Raw genomic sequence first — 19,068 nt, forward strand, 5'->3', positions numbered from 1 at the left:
TATTTGGTACTTACACTTAAACACTGAGTGTTTAAGATTTATTTTTATGCACAAATGTTTTGCTTGCATGTATCTACATGCAACAAGTAGGCCTAGTTCCCACAGAGGCCGGAAGAGGGCATTGGATCCCCTGGAAGCTGGAGCTAGGGATGACTCTGTGCCACGTGGGTGCCAGTAATCAAACCCAGGTCCTCTGCTGAGCTGCTCTCCAGCCCCACCCCCACACACCTCCACTTCCATACGCTCCTCTTCTATTGTTAGACTTAAGATGTTCTCTATATGTCTTTGGCTATAATTTCCTTCTCAGATGCATGATTTACAGAAATTTTCTCCCACTGTAAGTTATCTTCAGTTTTTCTTGATGCTGTCTTTTTAAACACAAAAGATTTTAATTTAGTTTATCTGTTTTCTTATGTCACTTTGATATTCTATAAGAAATCATTTTCTAAACCAAAGTCATTTTTAATAAGAATTTTATAGGTCTCTGATGTGCTTTGAGATGGTCTTATGCCTCTGGCCTTTTTCCTGTGGGCATAGAGACCCAATTGTCCAAGTGCCTTCTGTGGCAGACTTCTTTGCTCATTGGATTTTCTTGACATTGTCAGAACTCGATTGGCATAAATTTAAGGGTTCAATTTTGGACCCAAAATTGAATTGCATTAATCTATTTTGTCTGAAAGGCAGTAGTACCCTGTGGGCTATTGTAACACTTGGCTTCTTGAAATGTCAAGTCTGCCTCTTGTCCAAGTGTTTTTGTTGTTGTTGGAAAAACTAAGCACAAAACAGCAGAATTGTCTAACAGCTGTTTGTGTGGCTATCCTTAGCCCTTACTGAGACCAGTCATTGCCCTGCCCCTTTCCAGGGATGGATAAGCAGAAAAAAATTCCTCATCCACTTTATCACGTCGGAGCTCGGGGTGTGTCCATATGCAAATGTGTACATGTGCGTGTGCTTTGATTCTTGCTATATGTATAGCTGTACTATGTAATTTCAGTAATAGTCACATTCAGAGCCTCAGAGCTGTCAGTAAGTCCTGCTTGCTCCCCCTTGGAGATGCCAGCATTGGCCAGAGTGCATTAGCAGTGGTTCGTGTGGAAGCTTGTAATAGTACCCATGGACACTGGGCTGGCTGTCAGGGGAGGCAGGAGTTTGGACGCTTTCATTAGCATTAATTGCCTCTAATGCAACTTCATTTTTGACAGTAATAAGCCACATGGGGAATTACTACTCTCAACAGAAAGACCGCGATTCCTGGTGTTTAAACATTTTAGGGGCATATGGATTAAACCTTTTAGGGGTATATGGATTAAACCTTTTAGGGGGTGTATGTATATAGTATACAGTGCAAACAACAAAAGGGATGGTGTGCTGCTATGTGAAGCAGACCCAGCTGTATTACAGTGGGCACATGGCCCCTTTCCTCTTGGAGACCAGCCCCACACACTAGTTTGAAGGAAGAGTTTACTAGAACTGGGACCCTATACCAGAGCCTAAAGCAGGCCTGAGAAAGTTGTGGTTTATTTACATTTTCCTGTAAAAGAGTGGCATGGAGATGCTTTTCTTATGAGTGTTTCCAGAAGTCCGTTTGTTGTGAGATTTCCTAGGAGCAACGGGTTAGCTTTAAGCTGTTCTGTTTGCTAACAGCCCTGCAGTGTGTCTGTGTGGCAGAGAGCTTGTCACTTGGCAGCCTTTTAAAATAGGAATGCAAACCCACATTCCTCGAGTTCACTGCAGTTTGCCCTTGCGTGCATTCCGTGTGTCTGTGGAGTCTGGGAAGCTGTGAGGTGGATTCTTTCAGAACAAACGTTCAGTGGAATCTTGCTGAGCAGGCTTTGATGGCTCTGTTTCTGCTCATGGTTAAGAAACTTGATGGCTTCCTTATTGCTGTGTTTAGGATACTCTGAAAGAGCCTCGTCTGATTCATAAACATCTATTTGTCTATCTACTGAGAGAAAAAGATTATTTTGAATATTAAATTTACTCTTTGACAATTTCATATATGTACATAATGCGTTCTTACTATACTTGCCCACACCCTCTCTTAGTCCCCTCCCACCCTTGTCAGCTCCTCTCCTCCCTACAAGTCCCCCTCCCATTTTCACGTCTTTTTGTTTTCTTTCTGTTTTTGCCTGTTTTGAGAGAGAGAAACAAGATAAAGTTGGGTAGGTGGGAGGTAGAGAGGATCCAAGAGGAGTTGGGAGAGGAGGGAAAAAAAATCGAAAGTTTGAGAATTGGTTTTTAAGTTTAAATTTAAAAATAATGTATATAAAGACAGTCTATGCTGGGAGGTGATGGCGCACACCTTTGATCCAACACTCTGCTGGAACTTGAGTTCACAGACAGCCTGGTCTAGGGATCCAGAGAGGAACCTCATCTTAGAAAAACAAAGCAACAACAGAAGACTATATATGTCTCACATCGTCCAGATTATCCTGGAATTTTAAAAACACACCATGTAGGTGTGTGCTTTTCTTTCAATGTACAGAAAAGTGATGATGAATCTGAGTCTCTCCCACCTCTCAGTTCAGTCCTTGGAGAAGTCTATCGTCAACAGCTTCTGGGTGCTAAGAAAATAGAAAAGATGAGGCTAGAGAGACGGCTCAGTGGTTTGAGTGCCTGCTGCTCTTCCAGAGGTCCCGAGTTGTGTTCCTAGCATCCACATGAGACAGCTCACAACTGCCTATAACTCCCGCTCTCAAGGACCTGTTAGCTCTGCTCCCAAGGACACTTGCACACCTGTGTACACAGTAGCCACACTCAGACACAGACACATAATTTAAAGTAATATATTGTTTTAAAGATGTATTTTTATTTATTATATATGAGTACACTGTAGCTGTCTTTAGACACAATATTTTTTTTTTTTTTTTTTTCCGGAGCTGGGGACCGAACCCAGGGCCTTGCGCTTCCTAGGTAAGCGCTCTACCACTGAGCTAAATCCCCAGCCCCACTATTTTTAAAGTAATAGAAAAAACTTTATTTGCTGTGGAGGGATCACTTGATAAAGTTATTTTCTTTGTTTTTAATCACAAGTAGAGGTTTCCAGCTCGTCCCTCGGGAGTCTGCTGAAAACCACACCGTCCTAGCCTCCAGCATGCCTGGCAGTTCTCTGCTGCCTGTGCTCACTAGTGCTGTGAGGTAGAACTTTCCTAGGTTGCTGGACAGGCAGGGGCGGCGATAGCTCCTGTCTGTTCATACACCTTAGTCTCCTAAATTGCTCCATAGTAATTCATAATATGTATGTAGCATTATTTATTTAGTTTCCTATTTATGAACATTTAGGATTTTGGGGGGGATCATATTTACAAACTAAATGACATCTTAAGAGAAAGATTGAAGAAAAAGAAGAAGGAAATATCTGGTTGATGTGACTGATAACTGCACAGTAGTTAATTTGAAGACACTGTTTACAGCAAGACTATAACTACTTTCTTCTCCCCAAATTAGGACTGCCAGAGTCCTCCAAACCTGCCTAGCTTCCTGCCATACAGCATTTCACACGTCTGTTTTATACATCTGCTTTCAAAGCCTCTTGTGTTTTCCTCTGTTGAATATCTGGAACCAGCAGCCTGGTTGAGGCTTACGTGGGGGACAGGAAGTGTGTACCACTCTGGCCATATGTATTGTTCAAATTTCTTGGGCAGCATCTTTGCCTGAGCTTTCCAGTTGATATTGTCTGATAGAAATGTCAAGAACCTCTATAGACCTGACTTCATATAGGAAAGCTTGCTCTAATTCTGAACCTACCCTGTGTGTGGTGATGTATAGGAGGCTTTAGTTCCTCCCGTGGCTTGCCTGTGTGTGTATATTGGGGAGGTTGGGGTGGGGTTTTAGTTCTTTCCATGGCTTGTCCATTTGATGGCTCACTTCTCCTTCCTCTGCTGCCATAACCAGGGAGTCTCCCATCTCATTGCCAGGCAGTGATGCCAAGTAGAATTCTGCCAGTGAGTGGCTGTGTATCCATAAGAAGAGAGAATGTCTGTCACATTCACAAGTTTTCTTAAGCAGAACAAAAAAATCATTCAGCCAGATAACTAAGGCTGCTATCACAAAATGGTTTTTTATTGAAGCAAGAAAAAAGACTACTAAAAAGGGTTCCTTTAATTTTTCTTTTTTGGTCTTCATTTGGGCTGTCATCCCTTGGTGAGGCACCTTAGAAAATGCCACGGCTCTCCTTCCATTATTTGTAAGGGCCTCTTTTCCTTGACCCCGACAGTAAATGAAGTGATTAGATTTGCCAAGAACTTCTTTGTGTTGTACTCGAGCCTGTCATATTTGGAAGGTTCATGGATACATTTGCACATGTGTACAAAAATATGCCTTGGGTTTGCATAATTTACACATTCAGACTTAAATTTTTAACATGTTTTCTATATCTTTTGGGTATTTACATTTATTTGAACCTAACTTTAAAATGTATTTCCTGGCATTAGCTAGCCTCTCTTTTTAGAAATGTTTATAAAAGGAGAGCCAGGCTGGTCTGGTTTGCACTTAGAGCAGATTCCAGATCTTACTGGTTTGAAACAACCAAGGTTTCTTTTTTTGCCTACGACAGAAGTCTTTAGCGAGTCAGTTGGAGGCCCTGTTTCATGTCCTCTTACTCAGGAAGCCTGACTAAAGGAGCAAGCCTGTGTCTGGACATCATCTGTGCTTTTTTTTTTTTTTTTTTTTGTTTTGTTTTTTGAGGTGGTTTCTGTATAGCCTTGGCTGTCCTGGAACTTGCTCTATAGACCAGGCTGGTCTTGAAATCAGAGATTGACTGCCTCTGGCTTCTGAGTGCTGAGATTAGGACTTTTTTGTTTTTAACGCTTTCCCCTGCTTTTCTGCTTTTTAAAATACATATCAAAGCTAGAGGTGTGGTAAAGAATAAGAACCGAGGTCTTACCTGTTAGGGCTCAGGATGGGGCTGGGGGGAAATGCCATGTGGCCAGCCAGATGGGCCAGGTTTATAATGGTCTTGAAGACTCCTATCTTAGAATTCTTTTCCTGCCTTTATTCACTTTTCAGAGAAGAACATTTTTTTTTTTTTTTTTTGGTTCTTTTTTTCGGAGCTGGGGACCGAACCCAGGGCCTTGCGCTTCCTAGGTAAGCGCTCTACCACTGAGCTAAATCCCCAGCCCCAGAGAAGAACATTTTAAGGCAGGGGTGTATGTCAGTTGGTAAAACACTTGCCTAGCATATACAAAGCTATGTAAAACTGGATATGGTGGCACATCTTTCTATCCCAACCTATTCTATTCTATTCTGATATATATATCTATCAGAAGTGCAAGGCCATCATTGGCTACATAGTTCAAGGCTAGCCTAGGCCATATGAGATGATCTCAAAAAGTAAGAAAGGAAGGAAAAAGTAGAAAATTTTAGTCTGTGGATGTGACTCAGTGGTGTTTCTTATCTACCAATATAGGAGAATCTGGATTGCATGTGTGAGCGTGCGCGCGCGCGCACACACACACACACACACACACACACACACAGGCTTTGGGTGTAAATGTCTCGTACCCATCAGTTGATGAATTACTCCCATGTTTTGCTGTAGCTTAGAGTCAAGATCTCCACTGAAGTTGGCATCACCAATGTTGATCTTTCCACTGTGGACAAGGATCAGAGCATCGCACCCAAAACTACCCGGTGAGTGGGTGCCGCCTGGGCGCCGAGGGCCCTGAGCCTCCGAGCTGGGAGAGCACACCAAGACGCTGCCTCTCTCGCCCACATTCGGGAGACTGTGGTTCCAGTGGGCTGCTCTAGGGCTCCGCGTGACGGTGCAGGTGTGGAGATCGTTCATGGTGGGGTTGCTTCCTCAGCCAACTCTGCTACCTCAGGGTCTCAACCTCGAGTCCACTGAGGTTCACATGATCTAATTCAGAGGAAACAGTGAGTTAATTTGTATTTTACTGCAGTCTTATCTTCAGAGTCCTGAATAAGCTTTTGGTACAGCCTAATAGGAACCCTTTCTGGCCAGTGGTAGGGCTGAACCCAGTCTGAAAACCTTAGACACGGCTCTAAAACAGCAGTTCTCAGCCTTCCTAAAGCTGTGACCCTTTGATAGAGTTCTTCGTATTGTACATACAATATTGTAAATAATGCATAAGTGCAGTTTTGCTACTGCTGCTGAGCTGTAAGGTAAATACGCTTTCCTCTAGTCTTAGGTGACCAACAGGCCAAGACCCTCTGTTGTAGGACTAGTGCTTCTCCACCACATGGGAGCTCCTGGGGGCTGAGGCACAGCTTCAGAGTTTTGTTTTGTCTTTAAGTACGAACTCTTAGGGGAACCATTAACATTTCTAACATAAAAGTATGGAACACTTCAAATTTGCATACTACCTTTGCACGAGAGTCATGATAATACTCTCTGTATCCTGTATCGTGCATGGCAGGTTTTTAATACATGTGGTGCTGAAGTGACCGGCAGCCATTAACATTTGATCAGGGTTGGCTGGGATGCCTGTGAAGACTGTTCACCAGTATCACCTAGACTGCTGTTTGTCTGGGGAGGAGTGGGGAGTAGCTTGTCTATATCTTTGGTGTAGTTCAGATCTCAACTTTACTCTGATGGAGGGGCTCTTGACAAGGCAGGTGACCCTGAAGCTGGTTTGAAGGCAAGGCAAGCTTAAGCCAAGCTCTTCCCTGTGAGTCACTGGAGCTGGACTCTGTGTCCCCGCGGTGAGAGTGGGGATAAGAGCACTATTGAGAATGCTCTACAGTAGTGTCTGGAAACGTGGTTTGCAAAGTTAGTGTATAACAAAGCCAGGTGAGAGCTTTGTAGCCGGTCACTGCTCCTTGGCTGCCTTCCTCTGAAGTCCCAGGAGAGCTCTATGGAAACACAGCCTTCCTCATCAGGTCTGCCTTTCAAACAAATGTCTTTTTAAAGCCAGTTTCACAGCAGAAAAATAAATCTAGGCAGTCCAGGAAACAATGCATAAAAAGAAAAAGCCCAGCACCCCTTCTTTGCTTTGCACCCCAGCCTCTGCTCCTGTCAGCCTCACTACTGCTGGCATCAACCCGTGATTGTCCCTCTGCATTCTGCCAGCTCTGTGGTGTGCACATAGGCTCCCTGCACCTGAGCTGGGCCAGTTAAGATCAGCGGTCATTGAAGTGAGGCTTGGAGGTATAGTTATACATTCTCATAGAGCGTTTCCCCAGACCCTGTTTCAAAGTTTCTCTGTGCTTTTCTCAGTCCTCGCCTGCAGCTGAGGTTGTAAGCTTAGTGGTCTGGTCAACCTTTCTGGTCGACCTTGCCTGGCATGCATGAGACCCTGAGTTCTAGCTCTAGCACCTAGCAAACAAATAAAACAAAGACAGAAAAGAAAGTGCCTCTTCAGTACAGCGCTCAATCTACTTTGCCTCTAGGCCGCAGATATTTTCGTATGTTAGTTGTCCACCATGGAGTGGTGAAATGGGACAGGGACTGGTTGGGCTATTGTGTTGTCCCTGTTTTCAGACAGGGAGATGCTATGAGACGACTGGCTGATATTTATATGAAATAATCTCTTTCAGGGTGACCTACCCAGCCAAAGCCAAGGGCACATTCATCGCAGACAGCCATCAGAACTTCGCCCTGTTTTTCCAGCTGGTAGATGTGAACACCGGTGCGGAGCTCACCCCTCACCAGGTCAGGAAGCGGTCCCTGTTGTTCTCCTGTCCGGAAATCGAATGTACACCGGAGCAGTGCTCTGACACAGATGCGAATGGCACACTCCTGTTTGCAGAGCCTGACTGTACCCTGACAGTCCGGTCAGCTTGTCCCATGTCCCATTTCTCCCTTTGTAGAGATTGTGACCCACTGACTGAAGTACACACGGTTTTAGAAAAAGGAAAAAGATTAGCTCAGCTCAGCAGCTCAGATGTGTAGTCATAGGAGCATTAGGTAGTGAGGCAGGAAGATAAGCTCAAGTTCCCTAGAGAAATATGCTTTTCCTCCGTATTCTGTGTAGCTCTGCTGTGGCCATCTGGCAGTGTGGCTGTTCTCCTATGACCGCTCTTTCTCACACGCTACCGTCCATGTCCATTCCTGTGCACAGACCGCTCTCTCTCACACACAAGAGTGTGTTTTTTAAAGGCGCTAAGAAGATTTTCAAACCATTTCCCCCAGGAATGGCTGTCCTCAGACACCTCTCCTAGCTTCCCACCTCTCTAGTCTTTCTCAGTTCTCCTTGACCATGTCACATATGTGGTTAAGTAAATATTCTGAGTGCTGAAACACGGACATCGTCAGAGCTGGTGGACTTTGCTTGGTGTCCTGTACTCTATGTTAGCAAGCGCCCATGGCTGCAGAAGTGTGTTTGTTCGCAGTCCGTTTCCTGTGGCCAGAGGTGCTGTGTACACCTGTGCCTCTCAGCAGCCCTGGCTGCATCAATAAGTCCAGGTAACTCAGCCAGGACTTGTGCACGTCAGCCGCCCAGCATTTCCCAGTTCTCTCCCAGCCACATCACACGAGGAAGAAAATGAAAAGAAGTGAGAAGACTAAATCAGGGGAGGGCAGGGGGGGTGGGTGGGTAAGGACGATAATGTAAGGAAATGGGGCTTTGTCTGGATTCTCCCAGGTCCTTTGTGATTTGGGACATTTTGCAGTTGAGTGTGCAGTACAGGTGGAAGACAGGCGTCCTCTCCCCACCCCTGAGCAAGATTGATTGCTGGAGTCAGGACGCTCTGCGTTGTGGGCTCCCTTCCCTCAATAGCTTGATGCCTGGACTCACAAATGAGATCTATGCTTTGTGTGCCGGTCCAGCGCTAACTGTTGCTATGGCAACTCATTTAATGCTCTAGCCTTCGATAAATTGGAGCCAACCACTTATCTGTTGAATTCTTTGCCTTAAAGCCCTTGAAAGGGAAGCCTTGTGTGGATATTAAATTTTGTTGCAGGTCTAAAGCACATTGGCAAGACCTTAGTTTCTTAGGCCATAACTGCCCATACCCAGAGCCACTGTACTGAGGCTGGGCAGCTACAGTGGCTAGTGGTCCAGTGGCCCTACCTCCCAGGCTCTGCGCTTCATGCACACAGGCACGACATAGTTAATATTTTTTTGTTAAAGATGGAGACGTCAAGGTACAAGGGGGTTAAGTGACCTACTCAGTTACTAAGTGGTGGAGCCGGTTGCTGTGTTCAGAGCCAGGTTCTCTGTGACACCAGGTAGCTCTGTCCCCTTAGAACTCTGCCTTGTTATTGACAGCAGAGCCTCCACTGCTACATCTTGAGCTGGAAACACTAGAAATTGAGAGTGAGCTTCGTGCTGTCCCACCTCGTTTTCCTCTCTTCACTCTGGTGAAGTTAATTGGGCAGCAGAGTGGCCAGAACTGGCAGGAGAGCAAATGCTCACACTGGGCGTTCAGCCTCCGAGTCGCTGAGCATTGCTGGACAGCTAAGTCAAGATTCCCTCCTATTTGAGCAGAAAGTTGTCCCTGGGGTAGGAACTAGGGTCAGATGGCTGCTCCTTCCCCTCTGAGGAGCAGATCTGCCTGAGCCAGAGCTCTCACTGTGACAGAAGAGTAGAACTCTATTCCTGGCTGACTCAGTGTTGGGCCCTCTGATCAGTTGGGATTCTTGTTCTCTCCAGACATTTGTTCGACTTCATAACCAGAAGACTGGCCAGGAAGTGGTGTTTGTTGCTGAGCCGGATAACAAGAATGTGTATAAGTTTGAACTGGACACCTCTGAAAGGAAGATTGAGTTCGACTCTGCCTCTGGCACTTACACACTCTACCTAATCATCGGGGACGCCACTTTGAAGAACCCCATCCTCTGGAACGTGGTACGTGCCTGAGAGGCATCTAGGTGAGGGCTGTGGTGCTGCCGCACCGCACAGGGACAGCCTTACAGTGAGACAGAGGGTCACACACTGAGGCCTCAGCACAGAGGAGATGCCTAGTAAGTGCTGACCAAGCAAACGAACAAAATATAGACTTCCCATGAATTTCTATAATTATTTCATCGGAAAGAGGTTTTCTGGTTCTGTCAAGGCACTGAGTCATACATAGATGGATAAATATAGACTTGGCCTTTGATCTGTTATAGCCAGGGGAAGAACAGGGCAGGGAGTGAACTGGGTGTGCAGGGTACTAGTTAATAATGTCCAGCGGTTATGTGATTCTACCACAGGCTTCATGGTTCTCCCTTATAGGCCTTCCTGTTTTTATTTTTTTATTTTATTTATTTATATATATATATGTGTGTGTATATATATATATATATATATATATATATATACACATATATTTTTTTGTTGTTGTTGTTCTTTTTTTCGGAGCTGGGGACCGAACCCAGGGCCTTGCGCTTCCTAGGCAAGCGCTCTACCACTGAGCTAAATCCCCAACCCCTGCCTTCCTGTTTTTATAGTTCTCATGACAGAAACATGAAACACAGCTTTGGAGCAAGGGATTAAGTAAGGAACCATGGGGTTTCTTGGACTAGTATCTGGGCATGATGTGAGGGAACTGCCTCCAGAGAAGCTCAGCGTGTCTCACGGAGACAGGAGGCTTCTGAGCCTTTAGTGTGATGAGGGAGCGGGAGGTGATGGGTTTGGGAAGTGGCAAAGGGCAGCTAGCACAGTCCCAGGACTGCCCATGCAGGATGAACGAGCAGCCTCTTTCTCCTGCTGCTTTCAAGATCCCTTTTCTTTCCTGGACTTGATAGTTTTGTATCTTTTTTTTTTTTTTTTAATGTGATTAAATCACACGTCCCAGGGATACCTGGCAGTGTCTTGATTGCACCTGGAGCAGCCAGCATACCAACTGGGGTTTTCTGTATTACGCAGCTCTAGGGGGCTTGCCCATTATGCTAGTAGGAAATTGGAATCCTTGCTCTAAAAGGCACTTTTGGCTGATGCTGGGTTTGTTCTTGAGTAATTTTCATTACTTCCGTTTGTCTGCTAATGGATGAGAAGTGACTGGACTTGGAGAGCCTTTTCAGTCGTGGGCTTGATTTGGCATCTTACCTCGACCTCTAACACTAGTCTTGTTTTCTCAGGCTGATGTGGTTATCAAGTTCCCTGAAGAAGAAGCTCCCTCCACTGTGCTGTCCCAGAACCTTTTTACCCCAAAACAGGAAATTCAGGTAAAGTCCAAAGGTGTTATCTACTAAACCTAGAGTTGAAATGGACCCAGGGAGAGAAAACTGCAAACTTTGGGCTGTGGCTCTGGCCCTTCAGCCTATTTGCATGTGGGGCTTTATGGTGTGAACCTTACCACTCTGGAAACTGGGCAGAGCAAGTTAGTGGTCCCATCTTCCAGCTGAAAGCACAGCACAGATGGCACTAGATCCCAGACACCCCTGGGCAGTCTGAGACATGAGTAGGGTTCGCTCTTATCCCTTCACTGGATAGGGCTTCACTGCCCTGGGCAGATTCTCAAGCCACTCCCCTTCCTTGTGACGAAAAATAAGCAAGCCCAGCCCAGCCCAGCCCTTCAGAGGTTATGAGGACCAAAATAGATAAGTAAGGAAAGGCTTTTGAATGTCTCTGAAACCCTTCATAGAATAAACAGTGCTGTCAAGGAAGTGATATAGGTCCCACAGTGCACTGCTCTGTCTGTGGTGGGGAGATTCAGTCATAGGAGCAGCATGGAGCCCACTTCTGAATGAGTGGTGAGAGGGAAGTGTGAAAAGAGAAGCATCTGCTCTCGTTGCTCAGCTGACATGCTGAGTGATAGCCAGGTGTGGTGGCCCACGCCTGTAATCCCAACATTGGTGAGACTGAGGCAAGAGGATCCTAGGCTCCCCGCCATAAAATAAGAACGGCCTCAAAGGGCAGGGAGAGGGATTCTTTCTAAGTCCATGTCATGTTCTGTGGCATCGTTTAGGATTAGCAGGATTTTCTTTGACAAGGAAGGGGGCTGGGTGAGCTGCAGGATAGAGCAGGTGCAGGCAGTCATGACAGACAGCACTAGGAGCCCCGGTGAGGACATGGGGACTGCAGCCTCAGCAGAGGAGCTACTTCCCTCTGGAGCTGGGCTGGCTGCTCATTGGCAAGTGGGAGAGAGGCCATAGTTTATACTTGCAAAGATGGGGGTGTACAGGGTCACAGCTCATCTGCCCCTCACAGGATCTTTCTCAAGCCTACCAGAGTGACCATGGCTCTCCCTACTCCCATTTCTTTTCTTAGAAACTGAGGCACAGAGTATCATGCCACTAGTCTCACAGCCAAACATCGTGTAGGGCCAAGTATATTCTGTGGACTCCTAGTGCATTGCTACTACTGCTATCCCATGCATTGAGGTGAGCTGCTCAGAATTCAGTGTCTGATTGCTCAGGAAAAGATGAAACACGTCTCAGAGACAAGCTCTCCAGTTTTCTGACTTGACTCTAGAAGTTAAACAGAACTGGTGAAGGAGGCTGTCCAGATGATCTCTAGAGCTGTGACTGGGAAAGAGTGAGCTAGGGTGGACCCTCTGTAATGAGGCCCTGGTGGGTTTTAAAGGGGTTGCAGTTACTGTTGGTCAGATATGGCAGGGCAGTAACATGACCTAGGAACCCAGGAACATTTTTGAAGTCTGGTGTCCTTGGGTGTAACAGCCAAGCCATCCCTAGGCCAGAGCCTTCTTTCTGACAGAGCCAGGTGTCCCTGGGTGGTCTGCATTCTCCTGCCTCTAAAGGCAAAGCGTCTTTGAGGAGAAAGGTTAGCATATACTGGCTGGAACCAGAAGAGTGTCCTGGGCACAGACACCTGGAATCAGAGAATAGCATCAGGCCAAAGGCTTGGCCTCTAGGAGGCATTTCCTCTCCACAGTCGTTGGCATTTGGTTCTAGCTGAAAAGGGCATATTCTGAAACTTGACGGTATGTCCTCTCTCGTCAGCACCTGTTCCGAGAGCCTGAGAAGAGGCCCCCCACTGTGGTGTCCAATACATTCACGGCCCTCATCCTCTCGCCCTTGCTCCTGCTCTTTGCACTGGTAAGTCACCATAATTAGTGTGGGCAGTGTATCTGGCTCCAGGCAGGACAGATATGGTCATTCCAAAAATGTCTTTGTGCTCTGGCCTAAGCACAGCTCTGGAGGGGTCCAGCAGCTGTGACTTGAAAGTCAGAAAGTTTTAGAATAAGCAGAGTTCCCCACAGTAGGGAAAGAGCCAAGTAAACACATCCATTAATCAGTGCATGAGGAGCTTCCTGCCGACAGTGACCAGTGTGCATCTGAGCTCCTCTGGGGAGTGCTCAGATGAGATCAGGTGTGGGAAAGAAAATGGAGGTCAGTGTTGATAGCTTTAAGAATGGAGAACAAGCTGTGCATTCCAGATCTTCTGGGAGCATGAAGCTGGAGGGAATGGAGGGCCACTTAGAAGAGGTGTTAGTGAATGGTGTGCCAGCTGTTAGCAGAATGACAGATCTGCACACTGATGCCAACTGGTGTTACAGAAAGGCTGGCAAGGAGATTAGGTAAATTCAGTGTAATCTCTTTGTGGAAAAGTTGTTAAGACTGGATTAGTGTTGGTCAGCTCCGAGGAGGAAACAACATGGAGAATGTAAAGGAAGGAGGTTCCTACTTTAGTAGTGGGGTGTGTGTGTGTGTGTGTGTACGTGTATGAGTTTTTTTTTGTTGTTGTTGTTTTTTGTTTTTTGAACAGTTCCTCTGTGCAGCCCTGGTTGTCCTGGAACTCACTTCACAGACCAGGCTGGCCTCAAACTCACAGAGATCTGCCTGCCTCTGCCTCCCAAGTACAGGAACCAAAGATGTGTATCACTACACCTGGTTTATGTTCATTTTTAAAAAATGATTGTCTTGGGCTAGGTGTGTGGCCTACAGAATAAGTTCCAAAACACCCAGGACTACATAGAGAACCCCTGTCTCAAACCCTCCTCCCCCTAAAAATTTTTTTTTATATATCTTAGAACTGGCTGTGTAGACAGTGCTGGTCTTGAAATTACAGAGATCACCAGCCTCTACTTCCAGATTGCCATGAAATTAATGCCAGACTCAATTCATATATTTTAACCAATTAAATCTTTTCCTTTGTTTAACTGGTTGATGTTCAACAAAAAGGAATGTTAAACTACAGAGCATGCCACTAGCTTTTAGGCAGACCTGGCATGCGGGTGCTTTTGTATTGGGGTGATGGAGTTTCAGGAGGCACAGACTCCATCCTGAGAGCATGCCTCTGCTGCCTGGGGTTCACAGTATGGACTCCTAGAGAACTTGGTGGAAATATCAATCAGTTTTAATGGACGCAGCTTCTGACCTTTCAGAGGGAAGAAGGGACAGTTCTTCCTAAGGAATTAGAACGGCGTGCTTGTCACCTGGGGAAGTCCCTGTCCTTCTAGTGTGTGTGAGCTTTGACGCTCTGGGGCTCAGATCAGTGTTGGCAAAATGTGTGTCGCTGTGCTTTCCCATTCTAATCTTCATGTATTTCTCTGTCACTCAGTGGATCCGGATTGGAGCCAATGTCTCCAACTTCACCTTTGCTCCTAGCACAGTTATCTTTCACCTGGGACATGCTGGTAAGTGCCCCAGGCCGCTAATTCCATTTAACCTCCTCTGACATTTTGCCTGCCCACGCTAAGTTTGCCTGCCCTGTTAAGTAGGCCCACAGCCTATTAACTGTAATGGCTTAATAGCACAACATTTCCCTCTTCCTCCTGGCCTTTCAGCACAGTTAATATGATGATAAACCTGTTTGGCCTGTCAGCTTACAACAGCTGTCATTCTATTGAGCCTCGTTGTTCTGGGAGGCTGTGGCAAGCCATTTACCCTCATTTAATAGCCCTGTTCATTTCCAGAGATTACTCACTTAGCTCGTCTTTGCACTGAGCCGTCTTCCTGGATGGAGAGCATTGAATGCAGTTTGCAAAGGTCATCTTCCCTACCACACTGATCTTCATACTTGCTGGCAGCTCTCTGGACAGGAATAGAAGGCCCCTTCCTCGATCAGACACACTGTCCTCCCTCGTGTTTTGGAGAATGTAGACCATAAACAGCCTAAGCATAAGACAGTAAGCTGCCGAGTCATGTCAGCGTTGCCAAACCTTTGCGTCTCCCTAGAAAATTAATGTTTCTAATTCCTTTGCCTCTTTAAGGCGTCGTCAGCTCTGCATCCATAGCACATGGCTTCTCCAGGAGTCCATACGAGAAACTTTTTCCAGGCAAACTTGGAAATATGTTTGAGGAAAGGGCATCTGTAACTTTGATGAGACTCTCACATTGGTCCCTGACCTCAAAAACGCTCAAGCACCCCTGTGGTGGTTCATCTGTCATCCTGGGCAGAACTGGCAGGGTGACCCTTCTCGACTGCTTAGTTAGGACTTGAACGACAGCCCTCCTGGGCCAGGCTCGGAGCAAAACCTGAACAGAAATGTGTTTCAAGCCATGACATTCCTTGCCAATGCGCTTTTGTGTGTATTTCCTTGCTTGAGTCTCATTATTCAACCCCGATAGGGGTAACTGGGGCAGGAACTCTGACCCATTTGATGGTAAAAGAATTTGGGCTCGGGGAAGCTGGAAGCTGGTGAGGGCAGCGCCTGTACAAACCAGGACTCTTGGTGTCTGGGTCTCACGGAGCCCTTTCCGCTGAGCCTTCCCAGGCCTCTGGTCACTTCCAAGCCACAGTGGCAAATTGTTCTTAATATGATTCTAATTAAAAGGAAATGATTAATTGGCTTATGTCCTGGTGTTTTCATTAAGAATTTGAAACCTAAAATTACCCCAAATATTAGAAAGTAAAAACAAAACCCCACATGGAGGAAGGAGAGTGGGTGGGGCCTGTAGGTCAGAGAGAGGTAACCATGGGGGAAGTCAGAGTTCCACCTCTCAGTTTCTTGGTAAAGAAAGCTCAAAGGCAAATATAGTGTCGTCTGTTGTGGGTGTTTAGATGAGAAAGTTAAACAAAAAAGCTGCCTGGAAACACTGACCCTTCTGGTGCAGCGCCCTGCTCCCCACTCCCTCCCCAGTCACTGCTCCCTTTAATTGGATGTCATGACATTTCTTGTAGCAATGCTGGGGCTCATGTATGTCTACTGGACTCAGCTCAACATGTTCCAGACCCTGAAGTACCTGGCCGTCCTGGGCACTGTGACATTTCTGGCTGGCAACCGAATGCTGGCCCAGCAGGCAGTTAAGAGGTGAGGCTGGGGATGGACCAAGCTCCAGGGCGGGATAAGAGACATTTGTGTGGGCACTGTGCCAGCCTAGCTGTGAGACCACAAAGGTATGTGGCAGAATGATTCACCTCCTTGGGGACCTTCCTCCAGCCTGTTAGGGAGGCCATAACAGGACTTGTAAAGGAGAAAGTTGCTTTAGTGACCAGTTGTAGATGTTTGGAAGTCACAGTAATTTGTGTCCTCACATTAGAACAAGGGAGAAATAACTGCATTGTGTGCACGAAAATGTGTTAGCTATGTGGTGTAAAAACCCCCCTTTGCCCTGCCCTCCTGTCCCCTCCAGAATGGCACCTCTGCTGGGGCCCTGGATGGTGCCAGAGCTCTTCCCCCACATCTGCAGGTCTGCGTTCTGCCCTTCAGCAATGGCGTAGGCATGGCAACCCAGCGATGGCAGTGTGAGAGGCAGACAAATGTTCAGACCTTGAAGTAGTGGCAGCTTGACTTTCAGAACAGAATTGCAGGCAAATTTAAATGTCACATAGGTGTTTCCCATTGATTTGACTTTATAGAACCTGACTGATTTCAGCCACGCAAAGGCCAATAAGAAAAGGTCAGAATTGCTTTCACCTTTGAAAGAAATCATTTTCAGATTCACCCTGCTTTCTCCCCTCTGGGACTTTTCCTGGCAGAATGGAACTCAGAAACATGCCCTTAAACATGCTGCCAGTTACATCTGTTTAATCCAGGATGGGTGTTACCACAGAGACCACTAATGACTGGGTGGGGAGGGGGGTCTCATTGTAAGCTTTGAGTGCCTCACCATGAGCTCCTGTGCAAACGTCCCTGACTTCTCTGGGCCAGTCTGGGTCCCGCCATAGCTGCCCTCAGTGGGCCTGGTTGTAGCTGCTTCACCCCTGACACTGCACATTGCATCCAGAAAAGGAAGGCGGGGGCTTGGTTGTTTTTCCGTCAGTGGCCAGTCTGGGCTCCCTGAGCCAGAAGGCTGGCTGTGCGCGCTCTGTCCGTTAACTTCTTTCTTCTCTGGAAATTGCCCACAAGAACAATGAGGTCAAGGGAAGAGCAGCGTGAGAAAGCCATTCCCTGTAGAGTCCATGCAGCAGATGTTCCCACTGTGGAAGCCCGACTTACATGCACTTTCTGGAAAGACTGTGGCTCTCATTAGAGGCCTGGTAGCTCTTCACCCCTCTCCTCTTCACAAGTCTGACAGCCTGTGCTGCCTGGGAAAAGGACCGGCCTTGACAGGAGCTCTGGTCTGGTTTACCATGTGTGTCCTCAGCTTGTCTCTCTCACTGTCCTTTCTTGATTCTTAAACCTCTTTCCTTTGGCAGGATCGCTGCAGAGCAGAGCAGTAGATTGGCAAAATATAGGACACTACGGTAAAGATGAAGGGTGACTCCTCCCAGAGGCAGGCTCCCTCTCCCATCTTGCCCACTTCATGCATGCCAATTACTGTCCCATTTCCACCTGCTCGTTCTCCCCACCACTCCCTCTACCAGGGTGAATTCAGAGGCTGTTTTACAACTTGTTAAATGAGGTTGTGGCTGGCCCAGGGCAGCCTTCCCAGGGGATACTGCTATTTATACAGTAGCCCCTCTGAGTAAGAACAGGAGTTGAGGATAAAACAAGTCCAGCTTGGACTTCCTGACAGGGCCCTCATCCACCCTGACTACTTGGTTCACAAAGCGATGGTCCCGTGGCAACTCCCGGCACACCTTGTCACTACTTGTAGGCCTTTCCGGAAACGTGGCTGAGAGTCAGTTGTGAGTGACTGATGACCACGGATTGAAGCCAGCAGCATAATCAAACCTGGAGCACAGGGCATGGCACACAGCAGCCCCCCTTTCAAGGGCTCTTGATGGGGAAGCAAATTCATTCAGGACTGGAGCAAGGGCAGGGATGGGGTGCTGGTTCATGGATCTGCTCTTGTAGGTGAGGGGCCTTCGAGAGGCTCTGTGGAGCGTCCTTGTCCAGTACATCAACACTCATCTCCCTCCCTGCAGCACTGCAGCACCCAGAAATACCATCTCCCCAGCCTGGAGGAGGTGGGCTAGGTGGGGCCTGTGTGACTTGGTTGGCTGACCCCTGCCTTACACCACAAGTAGGAGAGCGGGATTTTAGTTTCCATATCATGTCTCCTTTTATCCCTTGTCTTACAAATAACTTTCCCTGCCAAAGAAATGAAGCAAATCCCAGCACACCTAGTTTTTAATCCTCTGGAAATGGGAAAAGTCAACAAGTACATAGGATTTAGTGCTTTCTCAGTGCAGTGTTAGCTTAAGCTGGGTCACCTTGTCCTTAACTCAGAGAGAAAATGGCTTTTCCCCAGTTTCAGTGAGGTGTAATGCTGGACATGGTAGCTTACACCTGTTATCCCAGCATTTGGAAGGAAGGCAGAGGATCAGGAGTGCAGCATCGTGCTGGGCCGTAGGACAAATAGATGCTGAACAAACCAGCAAAGATAAGCATGCAGTCGTGTGACTCCCTAGTAAGGTAGACTGCGGTCCCGAGTGTTCTCCTGCACCCCGGCTGTCCCTCGCCCACCCTTGGGTCCTGGCCTTATTCTTTTGGTTGGCCTACGTTTAGTTGCTGTCTGAGGTTTCCCTTCAGAACTGGTTCTTTCTGGGACATTCAAGTTCTTTTGTTCTTTGCTCTGACCTCTCCTGCTTTCCTGGTTGTTGGACCCTTTGGAACTTGTGGGGCCTGGGACCCCATGTGCAGGCTTATCCCGTGTGGCTCAGTGCTGCCGACTAAGGGCACATGGTTTAGCGAATATAATGGAGTCTCAGTTGTTGACCAAGGTTTGGGGTTTTGAGTTCTGTTGCTGTCCTTCCAGCCTAGACACTGTCAGGCACAACCCTAATGTCAGGAACTTGTGAGCACTGGTAAAGAATTAAAGGCACACATACTGGTCCGTAGGACCCAGCCCGGTGCCTGCATGCCTTCCTAAGGACTGCTTCATGAGTTGGTTTGAAGCCTGCCCTTCTGTGAGACTGATCGAATCTTTCCAGTCCTCACTGTGGCCCGCTG

The 19,068-nt window shown here is 47.0% G+C and overlaps 1 protein-coding gene across 2 annotated transcripts in view; it reads left to right on the forward strand.

Moving 5' to 3' along the window:
- The window catches only part of Rpn2 (ribophorin II), a 47,378-nt gene that overhangs the window by 27,199 nt on the left and 1,111 nt on the right, over positions 1-19,068 (forward strand). The window contains exons 10-17 of one of the 2 annotated variants that reach the window (XM_087654313.1): positions 5,540-5,631; positions 7,498-7,612; positions 9,555-9,749; positions 10,964-11,050; positions 12,788-12,883; positions 14,349-14,424; positions 15,912-16,041; positions 17,370-17,417. In XM_087654313.1, coding sequence (XP_087510439.1) covers positions 5,540-5,631; positions 7,498-7,612; positions 9,555-9,749; positions 10,964-11,050; positions 12,788-12,883; positions 14,349-14,424; positions 15,912-16,041; positions 17,370-17,417 — 839 coding nt within the window. 2 annotated transcript variants of the gene reach the window in all.

This window comes from Rattus norvegicus, chromosome 3 (assembly GCF_021556685.1).
Source record: "Rattus norvegicus strain SHRSP/BbbUtx chromosome 3, alternate assembly SHRSP_T2T, whole genome shotgun sequence".
Lineage (NCBI taxonomy): Eukaryota > Metazoa > Chordata > Mammalia > Rodentia > Muridae > Rattus > Rattus norvegicus.